Consider the following 22,960-nt stretch of genomic DNA (forward strand, 5'->3'; position numbering starts at 1 on the left):
AATCTCCGTTTTACAAGAAAATTGAAGTGAACAAGGTGAAGTAACTTACCCTGGGTCTCACAGTTCATAACGTCTGAGGCTAGATTTGAAATTCAGCTCAGTGCTTGATCCACTGTACCAACTAACTGTCTCTATAAACTGCCCAGCTGCTTCTTCCAAATATTCCCTAACCAGTTAGTTTTTAATCTTTTAGCTTTAGCTGGCCCTGCACAGGGGCCAGAAGGGACACTTCCTGTCTTGTCCTCCTCCCTTCCTAAGGAAGGAATAAACACCACTGAGGCTTTGGAGAGGGGAGGGACTTGAGAGTTCCTAGCCCAGCCTCCAACTCCTTTAATTCATAGAACCTGAAGTTCAGAGACCTTTGTCCAAGGTCTCATGAGTGAAGAGGAACACTGCCCAGAGACAAACAAAGTCAGTCTTCAAAAGTCCAATACCCTCTCTGGACACTAACTTGTCTCAACCTGAACTCTGTATCCAAAACCTCTGTTTTTCCTGACTTCCCTATGGCTCTTGGGGGCACCTCTATCTTCCCAGTCACCCCAACTCTCAACACTAGAAGTTCCATCACCTCCTTACCCTCTCTCCCCCAATACCTTTCCAATTTCTTGTCAAATCCTATCATTTTTTTTACCTTTTCTACCTTCAAGACATCCTTTTGTCTATATCCTTCACTTTCCTCCTGACTCTGGGGCCAGTGCTCTATCTACTACGTCACCCAGCTGCCCCTATCCTTCACTTTCTACTCACACTTAATTCGCATCCTTAACTCAGAACTCTATCACTTTTCACTTTATTTTTTAAATTATGAAAAATTATTTTAAAATTATGCTTATTTTTTGCATTCACTTCTGTTAAATGTTGCATCCCAAATTCTCTCCCTTCCTCTAACCACACTCCCACCCACTGAAATGGTAAGCAATGTGGTACCCATTATACAGATTACCGAGACTATTATAAGACCCTTCTGGTTGGTAACCCTGCTCCCACTCCAAATCATCCTCCGCTAAGCTACCACTAGACTTTCTGAAAGTGAAGGTCTGGGGGCGGCTAGGTGGCACAGTGGATAGGGCACCGGCCCTGGAGTCAGGAGTACCTGAGTTCAAATCCAGCCTCAGACACTGTGTGGCCTTGGGCAAGTCACTTAACCCCACTGCCTTGCCAAAAAAAAAAGTGAAGGTCTGACCATGAGATCTGTTCCACCCCACCCACCCCCTGCTCAAGAAAACACTGTTGGTGGCCTCCTACACACAGTATCAAATATAAATTTCTCTCTTTGGTATTTAAAGTTCATAACCCAGTTCAGTCACTCCTACCTTTCCTCTCTTCTTACACTTCTAATACTCTCCTACCTGATTTACCCAACTCTCACACATGACTCCAAGAAGTTGTAGCATGTACAGTGACCACACCCCAGTAAACCATTTCAGCAGACTGGCTAAACCAGGTCAAGGGTCTCAGGTGGACCTCAAATCCATCTGTGAGTTACAGGCACGTCTACCCCAAACATGGGATGACAATGAGGGGAGGATGAGAACAATTTGTTCCAAGGGTCATGAAGGTGACTGAAATAGGTGCTGAAAAGTAGTGAAAATCTGGTCTGACACTGAAGATGCCAACATCATCCAGTGCATGCAGGGGCATGCCAGCTGTGCTGCCTTTTGTCCTTCAATAACTCAGGAAGAGAATGGGTTGACTGCAGTTCTGCCTCATTTAAATCCAAAACATACATGAATCAAGACATCAACCCCAGTGTCACTGATCTTCTTTGAAAACAAAGGGCAAGGGGTGGCTAGGTGGCGCAGTGGATAGAGCACTGGCCTTGGAGTCAGGAGTACCTGAGTTCAAATCCAGCCTCAGACAATTAAAAATGACCTAGCTGTGTGGCCTTGGGCAAGTCACTTCACCCCATGGCCTTGCAAAAACTAAAAAAACAGAAAACAAAGGGCAAACAACAACAAACAGCTGAAACTGACCTCCATGAGATGGGATCTGGCCATTCTTGCTCCCTTCCCCCATCACCTAGGATGCCTCTAAGTTCTTCACCATCCCTGAATACCTTTAAAACTTAGCATAAAACCCTCCAACCAAAGCAATCCTTTCCATTAGACTGTGAGCCCCCCCCCCAGGCAGAGACCATTTTTGTCCTTTTTTTAATATCACTATGTCTTAGCACAGGGAATGGCACTGAGTTCAGTAAATGTTTATTGACCAACTAGCTGAATGATATTTTACCATAAAAGAGACAGTGCAGGCAGCATTATTCCCATTAGACAGAGGAGGGTATGAGGAATCATCAGATCATAGTCATTCATCAAATCAACAAACATTTATCACATGTGCTAAGCCTTGGGGACACTAAGAATAGGGAAAACTCAGTCCCTGCCTTCAAGGACCTTACCTTCTAATGTGGTTAGATCAGAGACAAGCAACAAATCTAAATCAGAGTGAAGGAGGTATGAGCAGAGGTAAACAGCAAGGAGGTAGCTGGAGGGGACCTTGCAGAACCTCAAAGTGGTTACCTCATCTTTCTCACCTACTAATACATTACATTGACAAAGCATTTTAAGGCTCACAATGTTCACTCGCTACAAAAGTGGGTTAAGACAAGTGTGACTATGCCCATTTTAGAGATGAGAAAACTGACCCCCTAGGCTCACCTAGCTAGGGCATCTCTGGTGGTGAGTAAAAACCCAAATTTTCTGAAACCAACTCCAGGACTCTGTACATAATTCCATGATGCCTCCTATAATCCATAGAGGAAAAGGTAGTAGCCATAATTATACTGAGAGTTGAATGACCAACTTTGAAGATAGAGTGGAATTAGGAAACTTCACAGAATGGAAGGTCTTTGAGGGGAGTGATTGCTTCATTCTTTGTATTTGTATCACAACCAATACCTAGTACATAGTTAGTCTGTTATTCTTTGATTTGTAATTATCTATACAAATATATTATCAGCCCATAGTAGGTACTGAATAAATGATTAGATGATCTGATTCAAGCAAGCTAACAAGACAGTACACTGAGACAAAGATGCAGAAAGTTGCTGCCCTCAAGGGGCTTATATGCTAATGTGGGGGGGGAAGAGTGAGTCAGAGTCAATTTGAGTTCAAATCCAGCCTCAGACACTTACTGGCCTGTGTTAAGTGACTTGTTAGCATCAGTTTTTTTTTTATTTCTAAAGTGGACATAATAAATAGCTGTTCTCTCCCTGGGCTGCTGTGAGGATCAAATAGAATCCTATTTTAAAAGTGCTTAGCATAGTGTCTAGGCACATAGTAAGATTTAAAAATGCTTATTTATTTATTTATTTATTCTTGGTGGGGAGAGGGTAAACAATATGAAGAAATTTCTCTATCAAAAAAAGTAATATAGTAATAAGAGTGATAATATTTTGAAAAGATGCCTGGATAATGTGGAAAGAGTCAGATCTGGGTTCAAATCACTTCTGTGACCTTGGGCAAGACACTTAACTTTGTCTGGTATTAGCAAGGATGGTGTAGAGAACAGGGCACTGATCTTGGGAGTTGGGAAGTCCTGGGTTCAAATCCTGCCTTAGTAAGGTAATAGCTATAAGATCCTGGTAGGCCTTTGGACTACCTGGGCCTCAATTTCTGACTCTATAAAATGGGGATAGCATCATTCTCTCTATGGGTCTATAGGGTCGTAAACCCTTAAAAAATATTATTGGGTTAAAATAAAAAGGCAAAAAATACAGGTTGGATATGAAGTTTTATTCTCTGGGGTTTACCATAAACTTATAGGTGGGGGACATTATGCTAATGAACACGGTGATCCAAAAGAGAAGGGAAGATTTATCTAAAAACAAAGAATGGTAGAAAATTCATGAATCTCCTTGGTAGCCTAACAAAGGAGGTTACACAATATTAAGTTGCCCAATTGCTCCTCAAAGAGGATGATGATGTTTTTGCCCCTCATTCTTGAAGAGGACCATGAAATCAGGGAAGTGATGCCAAGATAAGCACATGAATTGGATCTGAATAAGGGGGTGCCTGTGCTAAGTATCCAGCCTTACTTTCCCCTCCAGAGCCATCTGAATCCAGCGCCAGATATGAATCAGGGCAACTAGAGATGACCCTGGCAATCAAGAGTCAAGTACCTTGTCCAAGGTCACACAGCTAGTAAATATCAAGATTCTGAGGTCAAATTTGAACTCAGGCCCTCCTGACTCCAGGAGTGATGCTTTTTATCCACTGCACCACCTAGACTATCATCCTTATACAATACTATCTGATGAATTGTTTTCTCTTTCTAAACTTTAAGCACCAAGAAGACAAGACAAATTTTCCAGTTTCCTACTCAGTAATCTTGAGACTGTAATGAACACAGGGGGAGATGCTGGTGGATCTTGACTTCTTGCCTAGAGGCAAAGGTGACTGAGAAGTGAAGACAGTGTTCTCTACAGAAATCAGCCTTTCATTCCCAGGAATATACTCTTGAGAAACTGATATTCTTAGAGGCTGAATATGGAATCTTGCCTCAGTGTGCTCATCTGTTCAATCATAATAACTACCACATATCATAAAATATCAGAAAATCCTAAGTGTTCCTTTCCCACCCTGTAGATGTGAGGGTCAGATAAAACAGAAAGTACACATGCCAACTACTCCAAGTCCAGCCCAAAAAGGACTTCTAATCATTCCAATTCCTATAATGCTCTTAGCTTGACACCCCTCCAATACTCACTTCCAAGTCAATCATGGTGCTGTTCATCCCTTCCTGGAGAGCTAAAGGGCCTGGGTTTCCTGGTGTCTGGGCAGCTGGACCAGCCCCCTGCACAGGGGATGTGTCTCTCAGGAGGAGCCACAGCCAACTCAGCAGCTGGAGGTGGTTGAGGGCCCGGCTGCCCCCCATGCTGATGGCTATCCTGCCCCGTTGGGGGGCTGTCCTGATTCTCAGAGACTGGACCCTCAACTACCACTGGCCAGCAGGTCCAACAACCTAGGGAGAGGAGGAAGAGAACATTCTGGGTAACAGGAAGGACTCTTTCCCCTCCATTCTAAAACACAGAGAAACGGTTCCCCATGTGCAGGAAGCAAAGTATTTCTCAATCTTTGGGTGAAAACAAAGTGACAGTGTTTTCAGGTGACCACAAACTGCTACCTTCTTTCCATTTTTTGGATCTGGGAGGGTCGGGGGCAACTCAACCCCCCTGGGTTCTGCCCTGTCCCCCACTTCCATGCCCCCTAGCTCCCCAGTCCTCCCCACTTCGCCTCCCCCCAATCTGCCATATATCCCCTGGTCACCCAGTCTCCTTGACTGTGCCCTGCCCCTAAGCAGCTCATCTTTCCTTCCCATTACCTTCATATATCATCCTTCATATCACCTTCACATTTGCAAAGGTTAATTTTTTATATATCATCTTATTGGATCCTTCAACAACTCTATGAGGTGGGTGTTTTATATTTAAATGGTTATATAATTTGAATAATTATATATGATGTATAATTAATACAATATATATTTACATTCATTTTATAGAGGGGGAAACTGTGGTAGAGAGAAGTTAAATGACTTGCCCAGGGTCATACAATTAGTAACTGACTGACAGAAGAACGGAACAAGATTTTCCTATGTCCCAGCCCACATTCAGCTGTCTTTCTTTTCCAGGATCAGAGCTTTAGAATTGTAAGGGACCTTGGAAGCCATATAACCCCAACCCCCTCATTTTATCAAAAAGAAAATGATTCTGATGCAGGTTTTAAAGCCTTATTCTTTTTCCACTATCCTTCCTATCATCCCAGTGCATATCAATTCCAATAACTAATTCTCCTCCAAGACCCTCCTTCCCCAGGATGTCTAACCTGCTCAGGCTGCCCAAAGTAAACTTCCCTGCTCTGAGCACGTCCTGTGAGCACTTTCTCCGGAAAGACTATTTAACTCAGCCCTACTGTTACTTCTGGGGCTCTCCCAGATTCCATTCAATTTTTATCAGGTTCTTCAGTCTGTAGAATGGAGTAAAAGCTTCCCTAAGGCCCCTTGCCTTTGGTGGCATGAAGGATGGGACAGAGAACAAGATAAGGACATTACAGGGCCAACAAGAGAGTTGGAACTAGGGAGAAGTGGAAAGACCTTACCTAACTACCTGAAGCCACAGCCTGGCTCTGATTTGACTCCTCCATGCATCAGGGCCCAGGTAGTAGCCCAGAGGCATCAGCTTAGTTTATTTGGGGGGGGGGGGGAGAGAATAACAGAAATTAGCCTAAGACATAGAGTTCAAGTGGTTTGCTCTTTGGGGTCATATAGCTAATCCATGTCAGAGGAGTGATTTGAACCCAGATCTTCAGGACAGTAAAACCAAGTTGGAAAAGATTCCTTTGCCTGGGTTCCTGATTTCGTAACTGTGCTTTAGGGTCATCCCAACCGGTCTGATTGTTGTAGGTGCAGTGATAGGGCCTAAGGAGACTTTTGTTCATTTGTTTTTCAGCTGAGTCTGACCTTCATGATCCCCATTTGCAGTTTTTCTTGGCAAAGATACTGGAGTGGTTTGTCATTTACCTCTCCAGCTCATTGGATAGATAAGGAAACTGAGGCAAATAGGATTAAATGACTTGCTCAGATCACACAATTGATAAGTATCTAAAGCCAGATTTGATGTTTTCTTGGCCAAGACACTGAAATGCTTTGCCATTTCCTTCTCTAGTTCATTTTTGAGATGAGGAAACTGAGGTAAAGAGTATTAGGTGACTTGTTCAGGGTCCTACAGCTAGTGAGTGTCTGAAACCACATTCAACTCAGGAAGATGAGTCTTTCTGAGTCCCCAACCATCACTCTATCCACTACAACCTGGCTGCCTACTGATGAAGCTGACACCCCAGAAATCAAGCTAATAAAGAGCAAAGAACAGGGCACCAGGAGACCCAAAGGGCCGCCTAGATTTTGCTTTTAATCCAGACTCTGGCAAACCCTTCCCTTCTCTGGACTTCAATTTCCTCCTCTGTAAAATGAAAGTAGGGTGCTAAGAATTTATGGGGTCCTTTCAATATGGAATCTTTTCTCCAGTGTGATCCGGTGCATTTTACCTAAGGCACCTAAAAACCACGATTCTGAGGTATCCTTAGGTCTCCTGGGTCGCCCAAGGGATCCCTAATTTAGAGAATCCTCCAGGTCTCCTACAGTAGGAGAGAGGCACACCCACCCAGACTCTAGATAAATCCATCCAACCTCCCCCAGGAATGAATTATGGGAGTCTCTGCCTGGGGCTTGGATATCTTCCAGCAGGGGTGTGGCCTTTTGGGAAGGGGATGAGAATAGGGTCCAAGGTGGGGATGAGTCTTCCCTTCCTTCACCCCATCTTGCCCTCCTTTAAGCTCCTCCAGGCTTCCCAGGAGTCAGGGCCTTTACAAAGGGGGTGGGAGGGGAGGGGAGGAGAGGAGGGGCGCCTGCAGCTCTCAGGGCAAACCTGAAAACTTGACCCAAAGTTGACTTGGGGTGTGCCCCACCCTTGCCCGGAGAGGAGCTGGAGAAGGAAATAGCTTTCCTGTGGCTTTTGTGGGATCCCAGGCTGGATTCCCCAGCGAAGCTCCCTAAAGGAGGGGGCCCCCGCGGCCATCCTCCTCTTGAAAGGAGGGTCCACTCCCACTGAAGGGGGATTCACTCACCCTCTGAAGCGCGTCCACCCTCAATCTCCTTGCAAAGAAGCCCAATGATAGGGCTCCCCCCATCTCCCCCACGGAGGAATGCCTCCCCCCCCCCCCGTCTTCTGGAGACTTGAGACCGGCTCCCTTAGGGGCTCCCCGCCCCCCGTATTAGAGGGGAGCCTCCCCCCTCCCTATCCCTCCGTCTCCTCGCCGTAAGGGAGGGGTGTCCGAGGGGTGCCCACCCAGTCCCCCGCGCGAGGGAGGCCGCCCAGCGCCACTAACTGGGGTGTCACCCTCTCGGTCCCACGGAGGAATGCCTTGCCCCCGTCTTCTCTCAGCCCTCCCGGGGGGTGCTCACTTCCTATCCTCCAGCCCACTGGGGCTCCGAACCCGCTCCCCCCCCGGGGCTCCCCGGCCCGCGCACTAGAGGAAAGTCTTACTTCCTATCCCCCACCGCACAGAAGTGGGGGGGCTTAGCGCCCCCCACTTTAGGGAGGGTGCCCACCCCGTCTCCCCACAAGGACACGAGATCGCGCGCCCCCACTGATGGGGGGACCCCTGGAGGGGCTCGCCTCTTACGGCCCAGCCTGCTGAACCCCGCGCCCCCCCGGGGCTCCCCTGGCCCCCCACGCCGGGGCTCACCTCCACCTCGCATGGCCCCCGCCGGCAGGGCTGGCCGGGCTCCGCTGCCGCCTCTCGTTCCTTCTTCCCCCGCCCCGGCCCGGCCCGGCCCAGTCCCCTCCCCTCTCGGCCCGGTCCCACCCCCTGGGCTCCCCTCCCTCGGCTCCTTAAAGGGGGCCCAGAGCCAGCCTGGGGCCGGGGCCACTGGACCAGAGAGCCTTTCCTCCTCGATGGCGGATCAAAGCCCGGGCTGGTTGGGGAGGCTTTGGGGGGCGAGGGGGGGGGTTCTGGCTCCGGTTCCTGGAGATGCGCGGCCAGGTGGGGAGGGGGGAGAGGGTGGAAGGCCCAGGGGTCTGTAGAGAGACCGCGGCCAGGCTGGCCCGGACCCCAAGAGCTCCCCCTCCGAAGAGTTTCTAATATTTCCCTTCCGTATTCCACCCCTTTGACTTACTCCTCCCCCTTTTCTTTCGGGCAGCTCGGTGGTGCAATGGATAGAGCCCTGGCCTTGAACTCCAGAGGACCCAAGTTCAAATGTGACCTCAGACACCAGCTGTGTGACCTTGGGCAAGGTGCATGACTGATTGTCTCACATCCAGGCTCCACTCTTCTGATCCCTATCTGGCCCCTGCGCCCAGGTGGCCCTGGAGGTGAGGCTGGGGACTCAGCACAGCCCCCCCCCCCCCACTCAAATCCAATCCATGTGCTTGTCACACATCCCCTTCCTGATGTTGTGATCTTCAAATGAAGGGCAAATATTAAACTGCCCTTTTAAAATACAGGTAGACTGAGGCAGCTAGGTGGTGCAGTGGATACAGCACAGGTCCTGGAGTCAGAAGGGCCTGAGTTCAAATCCAACCTTAGATATTTAATAATTAGGCAAGTCACTTAACCCCATTGCCTTGCCAAAACACCCCCCCCCATGCAGTAGACTAAGAAAATAGGGAATTGGGATTTATACACGCTTCAATTGTTTTGCAAGGCAATGGAGTTAAGTGACTTGCCTAAGGTCACATAGCTAGGTAATTATTCAGTATCTGCGGTCAGATTTGAACTCTGGTGCTACTGACTCCAGGGTCAGTTCTCTATTCACTGTATCAGCTAGCTGCCCCTCCCCCACTATATTTTTAAAAGATTAAAATTTTTTTTTGTTTTTACAAGGCAATGGGGTTAAGTGACTTGCCCAAGGCCACACAGCTCGGTAATTATTAAGTGTCTGAGGCTGGATTTGAACTCAGGTCCTCCTGACTTTAGGGTTGTTGCTCTATCCACGGCACCACCTAGCCACCCCTTCCCCCACTGTTTTTAAAAGAAATGATGGACTAGGGGTGTGGATTGCTGACTACACTATTATACTCACTCTTGTTAGTTTTGTCCAATGGCTGATGTTCCCCCCCCTTTGTTAACAAGGGATGACTCATGGTCTGAGAAGGGTTCTCTTCAAAAATAAGTGATGTGAAAACCAAACATCAATAAAAATCAATTTTTTTAAAATGCAGACCATATTTGTCCTCCATTTCAAGTATACTAAAAGCAGCCATCCTCAAAATAATGTGGTGCTGTTTAATAAAAAAGGGAAGAGGAGGAAACAAGTATTTTTTTAAGCCCCTATTCTGTGGGAAATAAGTTATATTATCTCCATTTAAAAAACTGAGAAAGCCAGAGCTGAAGTGACTTGATCAAAGATGAATCAATGAACAGATTAGGTAAACAAAAAACCAGAAACAAATGAATACAGCAACAAATTCATAACCCTAAGAGTTGTTACTGAAGTAAGGACTCGCTATTTAGCAAAAACTAATTGAAAATTTTGAAAGCTTTTTGGCAGTAATTAGGCATAAACCAACATCTTTCACCTTAGAGGCCATGGTATACTTCAAATGGATACAAGATTTAGATTTAAAAAATGATATCATAGGGGCAGCTTAGATGGTGCAGTGGAACCAGCCCTGGAACCTCAAATACATAATCATTAATGTCTACCTGTGTGACCTTGGCCAAGTCACTTAACCCTGCAAAAATAAAAAAATGAAACAATAAAAATTTTAAAAAATGGAAAAACTGAAAGAAAATGTGAAATATAAAAAATATCATAGCAGATCAAAGAGGAAATTACCTCTTTATGAAAAGGGGAAGAGTTCATAACCAATTGAGGGATAGTAGGGTCAACAAACTTTTTTTAATTTTCAAGAAACATTAAGCAAGATCCTGTTCTAAGTTTTGGAAACAGAGAGAAAAAAGTAAACAGCCCTTGGAGACAACATATAAACAAGATATGCACAAGAAAAATTACAGATTGCTTCAGAGGGCAAAGAATTGGCATTAAGACTCTGGATTGGGGTGGCTAGGTGGCATAGTGGATAAAGCATCCGCCCTGGAGCCAGGAGTACCTGGGTTCAAATCTGACCTCAGACACTTAATAATTAATTACCTAGCTGTGTAGCCTTGGGCAAGCCACTTAACCCCATTTGCCTTGCAAAAAAACCTAAAAAAAAAAAAGAAAGACTAGTCTGGAAATACTTCTTGAATAGGGTAGGATTTGAGTTGAGATTTGAAGGAAAACAGGGAAGCCAGAAAGTCAAATTGAGAAAGGAAAGTAAAGTGAGAGAAGATCAAATAGACATAAAATTACACAAACAAAACTAATGTGGTAAAAATTAGGGAAACCAGATTACTGGGAAAAACATCACTGCAGCAACTCTTTCTGGTAAAGGTCTCATATGTCAGATATGTAAGTTTAAGGCTAAGATCCATTCTCCCAATAGATAAATAATCAGAGGATGTGAATAGCTTTCAGAAAAAAATAGAAGCTATCAGTAGTCACATGAACAAAAGCTCCATAATCATGAGAAAAAATTAAAATTAAGGCAGTTTCAGTTCCACTAAGCAGTCATTATATTGTCAAAGATGACAGAAGAAAATAATAAAAGCGGGAGGCACTGCTGAAAAACAGCTTTTCTGGAAAGTAATTTGGAACTATGTTCCCAATTCATTAAATTGTAAATACTTTTTGACCAGTTATATCACTTCAAGGCCTATATACTTAAGAGAAGGAAGAAGATCCATATATTCAGGAATATTTATATTAGCTCTTTTCAAAGTAACCCCAAACTGGAAACTAAGGGGAGGTGTCTTTTTGGAGATGGCAATACAAATTATGGTAGATGAATGCAATGGAAATATTATTACTCCATAAGAAATGACAAAATGGATGGTTGTAGAGGAAACTGGAGAATGTTCCATGAATTGGTACATAGTGAAGAGAGCAGACCTGTGAAAACAATTCATGCAAAGACAACAACTTTGTAAAACTTCACAATTATGCTTTGCATGATTTCACATGCTTACATAATATCACATTGCTTGCCTTCTCAATAAGCGAGGGAAGAATTGGGAGGAAAAGAATTTGAAACTCAAAAATTTAAAGAAAAAGAATGTTTAAAACAAATAATAATTGTTTAAAAGAAAAAAAAATTAAGAACTCTGATCAATACAATTGATCAACCAGGATTCTGAAGGACTGATAAGGGATCACCCTATATCCACCACCTGCCCAAGAGGTGATGGAATGAAGGTATAGAATGGGACATATATTTTGGACCTAGCCATCAAGGGAACTGGTTTTATTTAACTATACATAAGTGTTATGAGAATTTTGTGGGTATGGAAGGAAGAGAAAACAAATTCTTAGTAAGAGGAAAAAAAGAAAGGCAAAAAGTCAGTCCTACACCTCAAGAAGCTCGCAATCTAATGGAGGGAGGCAACATAACCCTAACCCTAACTACATACCAGCAAGATGAATACAGGATAAACTGGGGACAGTTTCAGGGAAGGCACTAATACTAAAGAGGATTGGGAAAAACTTCTTGAAGCATGTGGAATTTTAGCTGAGACATAAGGGAAGTCAAATGAAAGAGGTGAGAAGAGGGAACATGCATGGAGCACAGCCTGGGAAAAGACTTGGAAATTTGGAGATAAAGTATCTTGTTTGCATGAAGACTAGCAAGGAGGCAAGTATAGAGTAGACTGGAAGTATTTGTTGTGGAGGGAAAGTCACTAGTAGCAAGCGGGGATGGGAAAGGCCTCCTACAAAAGGGACTCTATAGGAGTGTCTAGGTGGTGCAGTGGATAAATCACCAGCCCTGGAGTCAATAGTACTGAGTTCAAATCCGACCTCAGACACTTAATAATGACCTAGCTGTGTGGCCTTGGGCAAGTCACTTAACCCCATTGCCTTGCAAAAACAAAAAACCAAAAGGGACTCTATGAGTTATATCCTGAAGTAAACCAAAAAGAAAATACACACATGTATAATATATCTATATGTGAATTAATATATACATATATCTAGTAAGTATATACATCCATATATAGTATGTATATGTTTAATGTGTGTGTGTGTGTGTAGTACATATATTGTTGTCCAGTAATTTGTCGTGCTTGACTCTTTGTGACCCCTTTGGGGTGACATTCATAGTATGTATAAATAAATACATACATACACACAGTTCATAGAAATATATGCATGCATGCAAGCATATACAAGTATACATGTAAACATAAAGATATGTATAATTCCTATGACATACATAAATACATGCATATACATGTTTTACATACATTATATACATAAATACATTGGGTGAATGGCAGGGTTAGGGAGGAGTAGCACCCCGGGGTGAAGACTTGTTGAGTCCTTTTCAGGGTTGCTCATCCACTTTTGGTGGTCACCTTCACCCAACTCTCACCTGTGGCTCCAAGAAGCCAGCATGCACAGCAGTCACACCCCAGCAGAGAGGCTCTACCAGACTGAGGGCAACAAATAGACTTCAAACATACAGGTGAATTAGGGAGTGTCTACTCCAAGCATGTGAAGACATCTCCCTGGGCAATGGGCAGTTGAGAATAATTTGTTTCAAAGAGCATGAGGGCAGATGCTAAGGAATGCCAAAAGTTTGATCAAACATCCACAAAAGCCAAGATCATCTCCAGTCAACACCAGTCATCTTGACTTTTGTACTGCCAATGGATGTACACTACAGACCAACATTCTGTCAGATCCATGAAAAGGGGAGAAATTTATGACCAAGCAAGAAATAGACTACATTATAAATTGCAATGGATGATTTTGATTATATTGTACTATATATATACTATATTGTACTAATAAAATCAATGCTTCCAAAATTAGAAGGACAGAAAGATGGGAATCAATTTTCACAGCTAGGGGTTCTGATAAAGGTCTCAAAATATATAGAGAATTGTATAAAATTTCTAAGGTTACAAGTAATTGCTCAAAGGATAAGAACAGACAGTTTTCAAATAAAGAAATTAAAGCAATATATGAAAAATGCTCCAAATATTACTGATAAGAGAAATGCAAATTAAAACAACCATGAGATTCTACCTCACACCTATCAGATTGGTTAAGATGACAACAAGAGAAAAGGAGGAATGTTGGAGAGTTTGTGGGAGGATTGGGACACTAATGCATTGTTGGTGGAGTTGTGAATTGATTCAACCAATTCTGGAGAGCAATATGGAACTAGGTCCAAAGAGCAATAAAAACTGATCATACCCTTTGACTCAGCAATACCAATACTAAGCCCATATCCAGAAGAAGACATAAAAAATGGAAAAAGTCCCACATGTTCCAAAATTTTCATAATAACTCTACAAAGTGGCAAAGAATTGGAAATTGAGGGGATGCCCATCAACTAGGGAATGACTGAACAAGTTATGGTATATAAATATTATGGAGTGCTATTATTCTATAAGAACCATGACTGGTCGGACTCTCGAGAAGTATGGAATGAATTACAGGAAGTGATGCTGAGCAAAGAGAAAAGAACCAAGAGAACACTGTACACATTAACAGCAATATTGTGAGATGATCAACCTTGATAGAAGCAGCTCCTCTCAACAGTTCAGAGCTAGAACAACTGTATTAGACCCCTTATGGACAATGCTATCCCCATCCAAATTAATCCGAATGAACACTACATTCACTATTTTTTTCTTTTTAGGTTTTTGCAAGGCAAGTGGGGTTAAGTGGCTTGCCCAAGGCCACACAGCTAGGTAATTATTAAGTGTCTGAGACTGGATTTGAACCCAGGTACTCCTGACTCCAAGGACGATGCTTTATCTACTATGCCACCTAGCCACCCCCTACATTCACTTTTTTAAAATTTCTCTTATGTGTTTCTTTCCTATCTCATGATTTTCTTACTTTTCCCTAAATCCTAATTCCTCTTACTGAAATGACTAATCTGTAAATATGTTAAACACAAATGTGAGTGTACAATGTTCACCTGACTATTTGCCGCTGAAGGGAGAGGGGTGAGAAGGGAGAGTGGAAGAAAATTATGTAACATAAAAACATGCGTATGCATATAGATGAATGTTGAAAAATTTTCATAACATATAATTGGAAAAATAAAGTATTAATTGACAAAAATAAAAAAATGTCCAAGTTCATGTTCTCCATTTCCATGAACACCTATCTCATCCTCTGCTGTTCCCTTTTCCTTTTACCTTCAATCTTTCCCAATATCAGTCTTTTACACTGAGTCCATCTTCTCATTATTTGACCAAAGTATTACAGCTTCAGCTTCAGCATTTGACCTTCCAGTGAATAGCCTGAATTAATTTCTTTATAAATTAATTGATTTGATCTTCTTGTTATCCAAGAGACTCTCACCAATCTTCTCTAGGACCATGATTCAAAAGTATCAGCAGTTCAGCAGTGCTCAATTTTCCTTATAATCCAACTCTCACAACCACATGTTACTACTAGAAAAACCATAGCATTGACTTTTGCAGCAAGGTAATATCTGTTTTTGCAGAATGCTGTACAGATTTGCCATAGATTTTTCATCCAAGGAGCAATCATGACTTAATTTCAAAGCTATAATCACCATCTGCAAAGATCCTTGAGCCCAAGAATATCAAATCTGGCACGGTTTCCATTTCTTCTCCCTCTCTTTCTCCTCTCTATTCCCTAGAACATGATGGGACTGGAGATTTTTTTTTTTTAGGTTTTTTGCTAGGCAATGGGGTTAAGTGGCTTGCCCAAGGCCACACAGCTAGGTAATTATTAAGTGTCTGAGGCTGAATTTGAACTCAAGTATTCCTGACTCCAGGGCCTGTGCTCTATCCACTGCACCACCTAGCTGCCCCTATTCTAGCTTTTTAAAAAATGTCATTTTATTTTTTTCCAATTTCATGCAAAGGTAATTTTCAACATTCAATATTTTCAACATTCAACATTTTTATAAGCTGTTGAGTTCTACATTTTTCTCCCTCCTTCCCTGTCCTCCTCCTCCCCATGACAGGAAGCAATTTGATATAGGTTATAAATGACATCACCATATTTTAGATATAGTGTGTCAGGCTGTGTGTCCGACTGTGGCTGATCAAATTAATACAAGCTCAGAATGTTCTACTACAGGTTGGGCACAAATAGTCCATGTGAACACTTGGGGTGGGTCCTCTAAACTTACATGTGTCAGGTTTACTTTGAACTTCTTCCATTCTGCCTTCCTCATGGAGGGCAGCCCTCTCACTGATGAGGCCATGCCATGCTGGGTCCTGTGCCAGTGTCTCCCAAGCTGTACAGTCAATTCTAAAGTTCTTCAATGAGACCTTCAGGGTGTCTCAGTATCTCTTCTTCTGACCCCTTTGTGAATGCTTGCTCTGTGTGAGTTCTCCATGTAAATAGTCTTTTTGGCAAGCATACATCTGGCATCCTAATAATGTGTTCAGCCTATCAGAGTTGCTCTCTCCATAGTAATGTTAGATTGCTTGGCAGTTTAGCTCAAGGAAGGACCTCAGTTTCTGGGATCTCTCCTGTGAGGTGTTCTTCAGAATCTTCCCAAGACAATTTAAATGGAAGTGATTCAGTTTCCTGACTAGTCAGTCTAATACCTCTTCTCTCCCACACTTTCTTTTGGAGTTTCCCAAATCCTGACAATGTGTGTGTCAACCTCATTGTCAATGTGTACCTCCCTGGAAAGGACACTGCCAAGGTAAATGAACTTGTCCACAGTATTCAAAACTTCTCCATTTGTTGTAATCAAGATGGTTCCACATATGAATTGATGTGGTGTTGGCTAAAGGAGAACCTGTGTTTTCTTGATATTAATTGTTAGCTCAAAATAAGCGCAAGTAGCAGAGAATCGATCCATCCTTTGTTGCACTTCAGGTTCAGAGGCTGCATTGAGTGCATAACCATCTGCAAATGGAAGGTCATGAACCAACTCTCCTCCACTTTGGTCTTGGCTTGTAGACTTTTCAAGTTGAAGAATTTTCTATCAGTGCAGTAGCTGATCCTGAGGTCATGTTCATCCTCCATGAAGGCATGCCATGACTGAAAACATCATGCTAAAAAGTATGGGAGCAAGGGCACATCCTTGTCTTACTCCATTTGTGACTGGGAAATCTTGAGAGCATCTTAGACTCTCCAGAACCAGGCATGTATGCTGTCATACTGATGAATTTCTCTGGGCAACCAAATTTCAACATAATTTCCCATAACCCACACGACTGATGGTATCAAAGGCCTTGGTCAGATCTACAAATGTTTTATACAGACCTCTGTTCTTCCTGGCATTTTTCCAGGAGTGTGGGGCAGCAGACACCATACTGACTATCACTTGACCCTTTCTGAAGCCACCCTGGCTCTCAGGGAGGTGATCATCTTCCAGGTGAAGGATCAGCCTATTGAGAAACACTCTGACAAGAATCTTGCCAACAATGACTAAAAAGAGAAATACCGCCTGTGATTGTCACAGGGCAATCTAGTTATTCCCTTTACTTTTTATAGAAATGGACAATGGAGGCAACTTTAAATTCTCAGGGGATAACTTCTTCATGCTGTATAACCTGGAAAATTTCAGTCAACTTTTGAATAAGCAATGAACTCTCCCCCTCCCCCCCAACCTTGTAGATCTCAGATGGAATAGAAACAGTACCAGGTGCTCTGCCACTTAAAAGAAGCCTAATAGCTAAAACTTCATTTTCTGTCAGAATTTCAGCTAGGAACTGATTGACTTCAACTTGAAGTAAACAGTCAATGGTTTCTGCATTGATTATATTAGTCTGTAATAACACTTAGAAGATTTCAGCCCATCTCTCTAGGATCATGTCTCTGTCATTAATCAATATGGATACATCTGCACTGAGTGGTCTTGGGTCTTTAGCCCATAAATAGCCTTCAGGACATTATAAAAACATTTTGGTTTATTGCTCTCTGCATAAAACTGAATTTCATCTGCCTTCATACTGAGTCAAGAGTTCTGCATCTCTCTTAGCTTCTCTTGTACTTTACTTTTTTTTTAATTTCTTTTTTTTTTTTAGGTTTTTGCAAGGCAAATGGAGTTAAGTGTCTTGCCCAAGGCCACACAGCTAGGTAATTGTTAACTGTCTGAGGCCACATTTGAACTCAGGTCCTCCTGACTCCAGGGCTGGCGCTCTATCCACTGTGCCACCTAGCCGCCCCCTGTACTTTATTTTTGATGGAATTAAATGCTGCCTTCTTAGAAATGGATGAGCTATCCTGCTGGTAAAACTCTGTGGAGTTCTTGTTTTTCATTTACCAGATTTTGTATTTCCCCATCATTTTCATCAAACCTGTCTTGGTGTTTGTGAGAGTTGTGACCCAGAGGAGCAAATGCAGTTCTGTACACCAGATCTCTGAAAGCTGCCCACTCTTTTTCTCTCCACTGTCTTGTCTCAGTTTTCTCTACAAGTTAGCCAGAAATTGTTCCTCTTAGAGAGTCATTAATCTCTTGACATTAATTCTTCTAGTATTCATTTTGCCTTGGGGCCACCACTTTGGTTGAATGTGAATGTTTAGCTTAGAGAGGATGAGTCTGTGATTATTCCAGCCCTCTGCACCCCACATTGCTTTTGTCACTCTCGCATCCTGTCGATCTCTTCTCCTTACAATCACAGTCTATTAAATGACAACGTTTGCTATGAGAGTGCAACTGGGAAGGTTTTTTTTTTTCATTTAGGTAAACGGAAAACAGTGTTTATGATGAGAAAAGTCACGAGATACAAAAGTAGGTGATCATTGCTGTTTCTGTTTCCAACTCCATTCCTCCCGAGATCTCCCTGCCACTTCTGATAATCTGAGCCAGCTCTAGCATTAAAGTCACCCAGAATTATAAACATATCCTGTTTTGGTACATTGATGATAAGGGTCTCCAGGTCTTCATAAACTTTTTCTCTGGTTTCATATTAGTCATGTGAAAGAAGAATCAGAACTAAACTGAAAAAAAAACAACATGAAACAAGTTTTAAAACGTGAAAATAATATGCTTTGGTCTGTATTCAGACTCCATAGTTTTTCCTCTGGATGCAGATAGCATTTTCCATCTTTAGTCTTTTAGAATTGTCCATGATCGTTGAACTGTTGTTATTAATGTGTTCAATATTCTCCTGGTTCTGCTCTCTTCACTCAGCATCAGTTCATCAGTCTTTGTAGGCTTCCCTGAAGTCTGTCCATTCATGATGTCTTATAGAATAGTCTCCATCACGTTCTTATATCATAATTTATCCAGTCCCAATTGATGGACATTTCCTCAATTTCCAATTCTTTGTTAAGTCTGGCTTTTTTCAACCAGCTTGATATTTCACAAGATGTATTCTGCAGATAAGTTCAATAAATAAGGTGACAATATACAGCCTTTTCCTTTTTTCAAACTCAAATCAATCAATTATTTCATATTTGGTCCTAACTGTTGCTTCTTGAACCCTCATACAATGAGGTTGATACTCCCACTTCTTTGAAGACTTGGCATATTTTGATGTGATCCACTCAGTCAAAGGTCTTTAGTGTAGTTAATAAAACATAAGTGGATTTTTTTATGAAACTCCTTTGCTTTCTCCATAATCCCATAAATGTTGGCAATTTAGTTTCTAGTTTCTCTCTTTCTTTGAAAACCTGCTTAGGAAGAGATATATATAAACACACATATAGACACATATAGAATACATATAAACAAATGCACATATGCATATCATCTAGTGTCTATAAATACATACATGTACTTACAGTCACCCTAAATCATCATGCAGTCAGAAACCATGAATACAAAAATTCTGAGCACCCTATAAAGATTTGTCTGAACTATTTAGAATGCTAGAAACACAACTAGAAGAACAATATAATTAGAAAAGTGTAAGTGAAAAGGTCACTGAAAGGCAACCATACTGCGTCAAGGAACAACTAGTGACCTTCTAGGAGGACAGATGATGAATCACCTCCTTCTTCCTCTCTCAGACCCCCCTCCCCCTGCCCCCCCCACTTTAGGATGTTGTCAACATTGTGATATGGTGTTAGTAATTGTCTGTATTTTTGCCCATTTTTCTTTCCTGAGTGGGGAAAATTCCAATGGAAGAGTGAAAGAGTACTTCCAGAAATGACAGAGATGCAATAATAAAAGTTGAAATTATACATATTTTAACTCCTTTGGTGCTGAATAAAAATTTTCCTTTCATCCCAGTCCTGAATATCTTGTATCAAATATGCATTAAAATATGAATTTCCAAAAGGATCAATCGTAATTGCTGTTCTTCTTGACTACCCTATAAATGAACCTAAAACAACTAAATAACAAATAAAACAAAAAAACCCCAACTAAATAACAAATAAAACTTGCAAAGAATAAGTATTTTTCAATATAATATTCTCTCTCACCAAAAGAGTTAAGTATATTTACATATGAATTTATTTAAATTAAAAAAAAAATTTTTTGCAAGGCAATGGTGTTAAGTGGCTTGCCCAAGGCCACACGGCTAGATAATTATTGAGTGTCTGAGACAAATTTTAAAATATTTTTGAAGAAATTTTAAAATATTTAATTTTTTAAAATAATAAAATGTAGAAATGGGACAGAAAGAGGCCAGTGGAGCTAAAGACTGTGAGGGGAAGTTTTGTCAAAAAAAAGCTTTTTTTCCAGCTTTCCATGACTATGTTGATGATGATGTTTGTCCTTACAGGTGATGCTGTAACAAGCACATGAACTGAAATTGAGTGAGGTGGGCTATGCTAAGTCACCAGCCTCACTTTCTCCACCAGAACCATTTGTGTCCAGTGGCCAGATACGAATCAGGATAACTGGAGATGGCCTTGGATGTGAGGCAAATAGAATTAAGTGACTTGCCCAAGGTCAAACAACTAGTTCATATCAAATATCTGAGGCTAGATTCAAACTCCCATCCTTCTGACTCCAAAGCCAGTGCTCTATCCAATGTGCCACCTAGTTGCCTCCCATGACTATGTGGATAGAATCAGAGAGCTGATCGCTTTGAGTAGTTTGAGTTTTCAGAGCCAGAGGGAGGCACTGGGGGCTGGAGATCATCAGATTTGACTATTGTATTATTCAATAAGTATTTATTAGACAAAAATTCTACCAAAGACAGAGAATGAAATCATCCCTACCCTCAAGCATAAATATAAAATGAATAAAAACAAATAATTACAAAGGAAGTTTGGGAGGAGGAAGAGGGCATCATTAGTAGTTAGGGGAATTAGGAAAAGCCTGAGACCAGAAGGTAAAGACAGGCTCTTTAAGGCAGAAATGAGGAAGAGGAGCATCCAAGGCTCATGGAACCTCCAGGAGAAAACAAAAGATGGAGGTCCCTGTGTACTCATAGAAACATCAAATCCAAAAATGTCAGATCAGTAAGAAAAGTTAACAAGGTGAAGGAGATGAAGAATAATTAAATGCCACATATATTACAGTTCAAACCATAGTTGGTCACTGCCTAATATGTGCCAGACACTGTTAAATCACCAAATGTAAAGAAATAGTAACAGGATATTCCAGACCTTCTTCTATCTGAACTTCATCAAAAAAAGATGAAAACATAATAATAATAATAATAATAATAATAATAATGAACATTGAGACAGTACTTCAAAGTTTGCAAAGTGCTGCTCTTATCTCATGGACAGCAAGTTCACCTTCCTCTTAAATGTTCTGTGAGCTAAGTATTACAGATACTGTTATCTATATATTTTATGATTATTCAACTCTTCAACAAGCATTTATTAAAATCCTCCTGTGTATCAGATCCTGTGATAAACCCTGAGGACCAAAAGAAAGACAAAAAAGTTAAGGAACCAAGGTCATAATCTCATCCAACCTCATCTAACTTGCTCCACATCCTACACACCTGAGGTCCCTGGGGAACAAAGTTACCTGCTCCTTTCCTGGTCATTGCCAGAACCAGAGATGTGAAAGTAGGTGACCAATGCTGTTTCTGTTTCCAACTCCATTCCTCCCAAGGCCTCCCTGCCACTTCTGATAATCTGAGCCAACTCTAGCATTACAGTCACCCAGAATTATCAACATATTCTGCTGAGATGGAGATCAAAGTTCTTTCTCCTCTCATTAACCAGTCCCCTGAGCCTTAGAAGGAGCCACTTTTTTCTCTGGTATCTGGACTTTTAAATCTTCCCTTCAGGTCTCTCATCATTTTCTAACTGGATTCATTCAGAATCTACTATCTTTAGTACAATTTACTATCTTTTGATAGATTTGAGGGAAGCCTCCTTCCATACAGGATGCAGAAGAAATCACTCTCAGGAAAATGGTGAAACTACACTTGACCTGAATTCCTTTAAAGGCCTTGAAAAGTGGGTGGCTAGGTGGTGCAATGGATAGAGCACTGGATAGAGCACTGGCCCTGGAGTCAGGAGTACCTGGGTTCAAATCAGGTCTCAGACACTTAATAATTACCTAGCCATGTGGCCTTGGGCAAGCCACTTAACTCCATTGATTTGCAAAAACCTAAAATAAATAAATAAATAAAGTTCCTGAAAACTTGAAGATGCCTCCCTTCCCTCTCACTCCTCAATTCCTTAAGTCCATCTGAGACAAGGGAACTCCTAAAGCCCATTCCAGCTGTGTAGATCCATCCCACGAATTTCTCCCCATCTTGGGGTCTAGAAGTTAAAAAACATGGTCTGAGAAAGCTCTTTCAGGAAGCTTGATACTGAATGGGTGCCAAAGGTGACTTGGCTTCTCCACTCAGGTAACCTGCATTTTAATGAGCCTTAATGTAAAGCACAAATGTGATAAAATTCAGGGAAGGTCTCTTTGTATTTAGGGGACATTTGCCTTATTCCTTTATTTTTTCATTCATTTTCCATTTTTTTTGTTCATTAATTTATTCACTTGTGGATTTTTATTTATTTATTTGTTTATTTGTTGACTTGAATGTTGTCATCTCCTTAGATTAAAAAGCAAACAAACAGGGGTGGCTAGGTGGTGCAGTGGATAGAGCACTGGCCCTGGAGTACAGAGAACCAGAATTCAAATTTGACCTCAGACACTTAATTACCTAGCTGTGTGGCCTGGGGCAAGCTACTTAATCCCATAGCCTTGCAAAAAAAAAAAGGCAAGCAAACAAACAAAGGGATTAGATGAATGCTGTCCAGGCCTCTTTCAGCTCTGGACATCATCCAGTTTGGGGCTGATTACTGTTATTTCCCCATGCATAAGACACTCCCATGTATAAGATGCACTTTAGTTTTGGGTCTTGAAACTTGAAAAAAATATATTACATAAAGTTATTTTATTCATCATGAAATTCAAGGACCTTCTGCTTCATAGCTTTTGGGCATCTTTTGAGCAAATCTGGGCAAACTATATGGATGCATGTGTAGTCCATTCTATTTCATGAATCTGAAGCACCAATGGTGTCCTCCTTGGAAATCAATCACTTCT

The 22,960-nt window shown here is 41.8% G+C and overlaps 1 protein-coding gene across 2 annotated transcripts in view; it reads right to left on the reverse strand.

Annotated features, from left to right (window-relative positions):
* Positions 1-8,317, reverse strand: part of SLC8B1 (solute carrier family 8 member B1) — a 32,978-nt gene extending 24,661 nt beyond the window's left edge. For both annotated transcript variants that reach the window (XM_074205815.1, XM_074205814.1), the window contains exons 1-2: positions 8,244-8,317; positions 4,708-4,962 (exon numbers count right to left, since the gene is read on the reverse strand). In XM_074205815.1, the coding sequence (XP_074061916.1) occupies positions 4,708-4,875 (168 nt within the window). In that variant the 5' untranslated portion in view covers positions 4,876-4,962; positions 8,244-8,317. The remainder of the gene's footprint in view (positions 1-4,707; positions 4,963-8,243) is intronic.
* Positions 8,318-22,960: the final 14,643 nt, after the last annotated feature.

This window comes from Macrotis lagotis, chromosome X (assembly GCF_037893015.1).
Source record: "Macrotis lagotis isolate mMagLag1 chromosome X, bilby.v1.9.chrom.fasta, whole genome shotgun sequence".
In the NCBI taxonomy this organism is placed as follows: domain Eukaryota; kingdom Metazoa; phylum Chordata; class Mammalia; order Peramelemorphia; family Peramelidae; genus Macrotis; species Macrotis lagotis.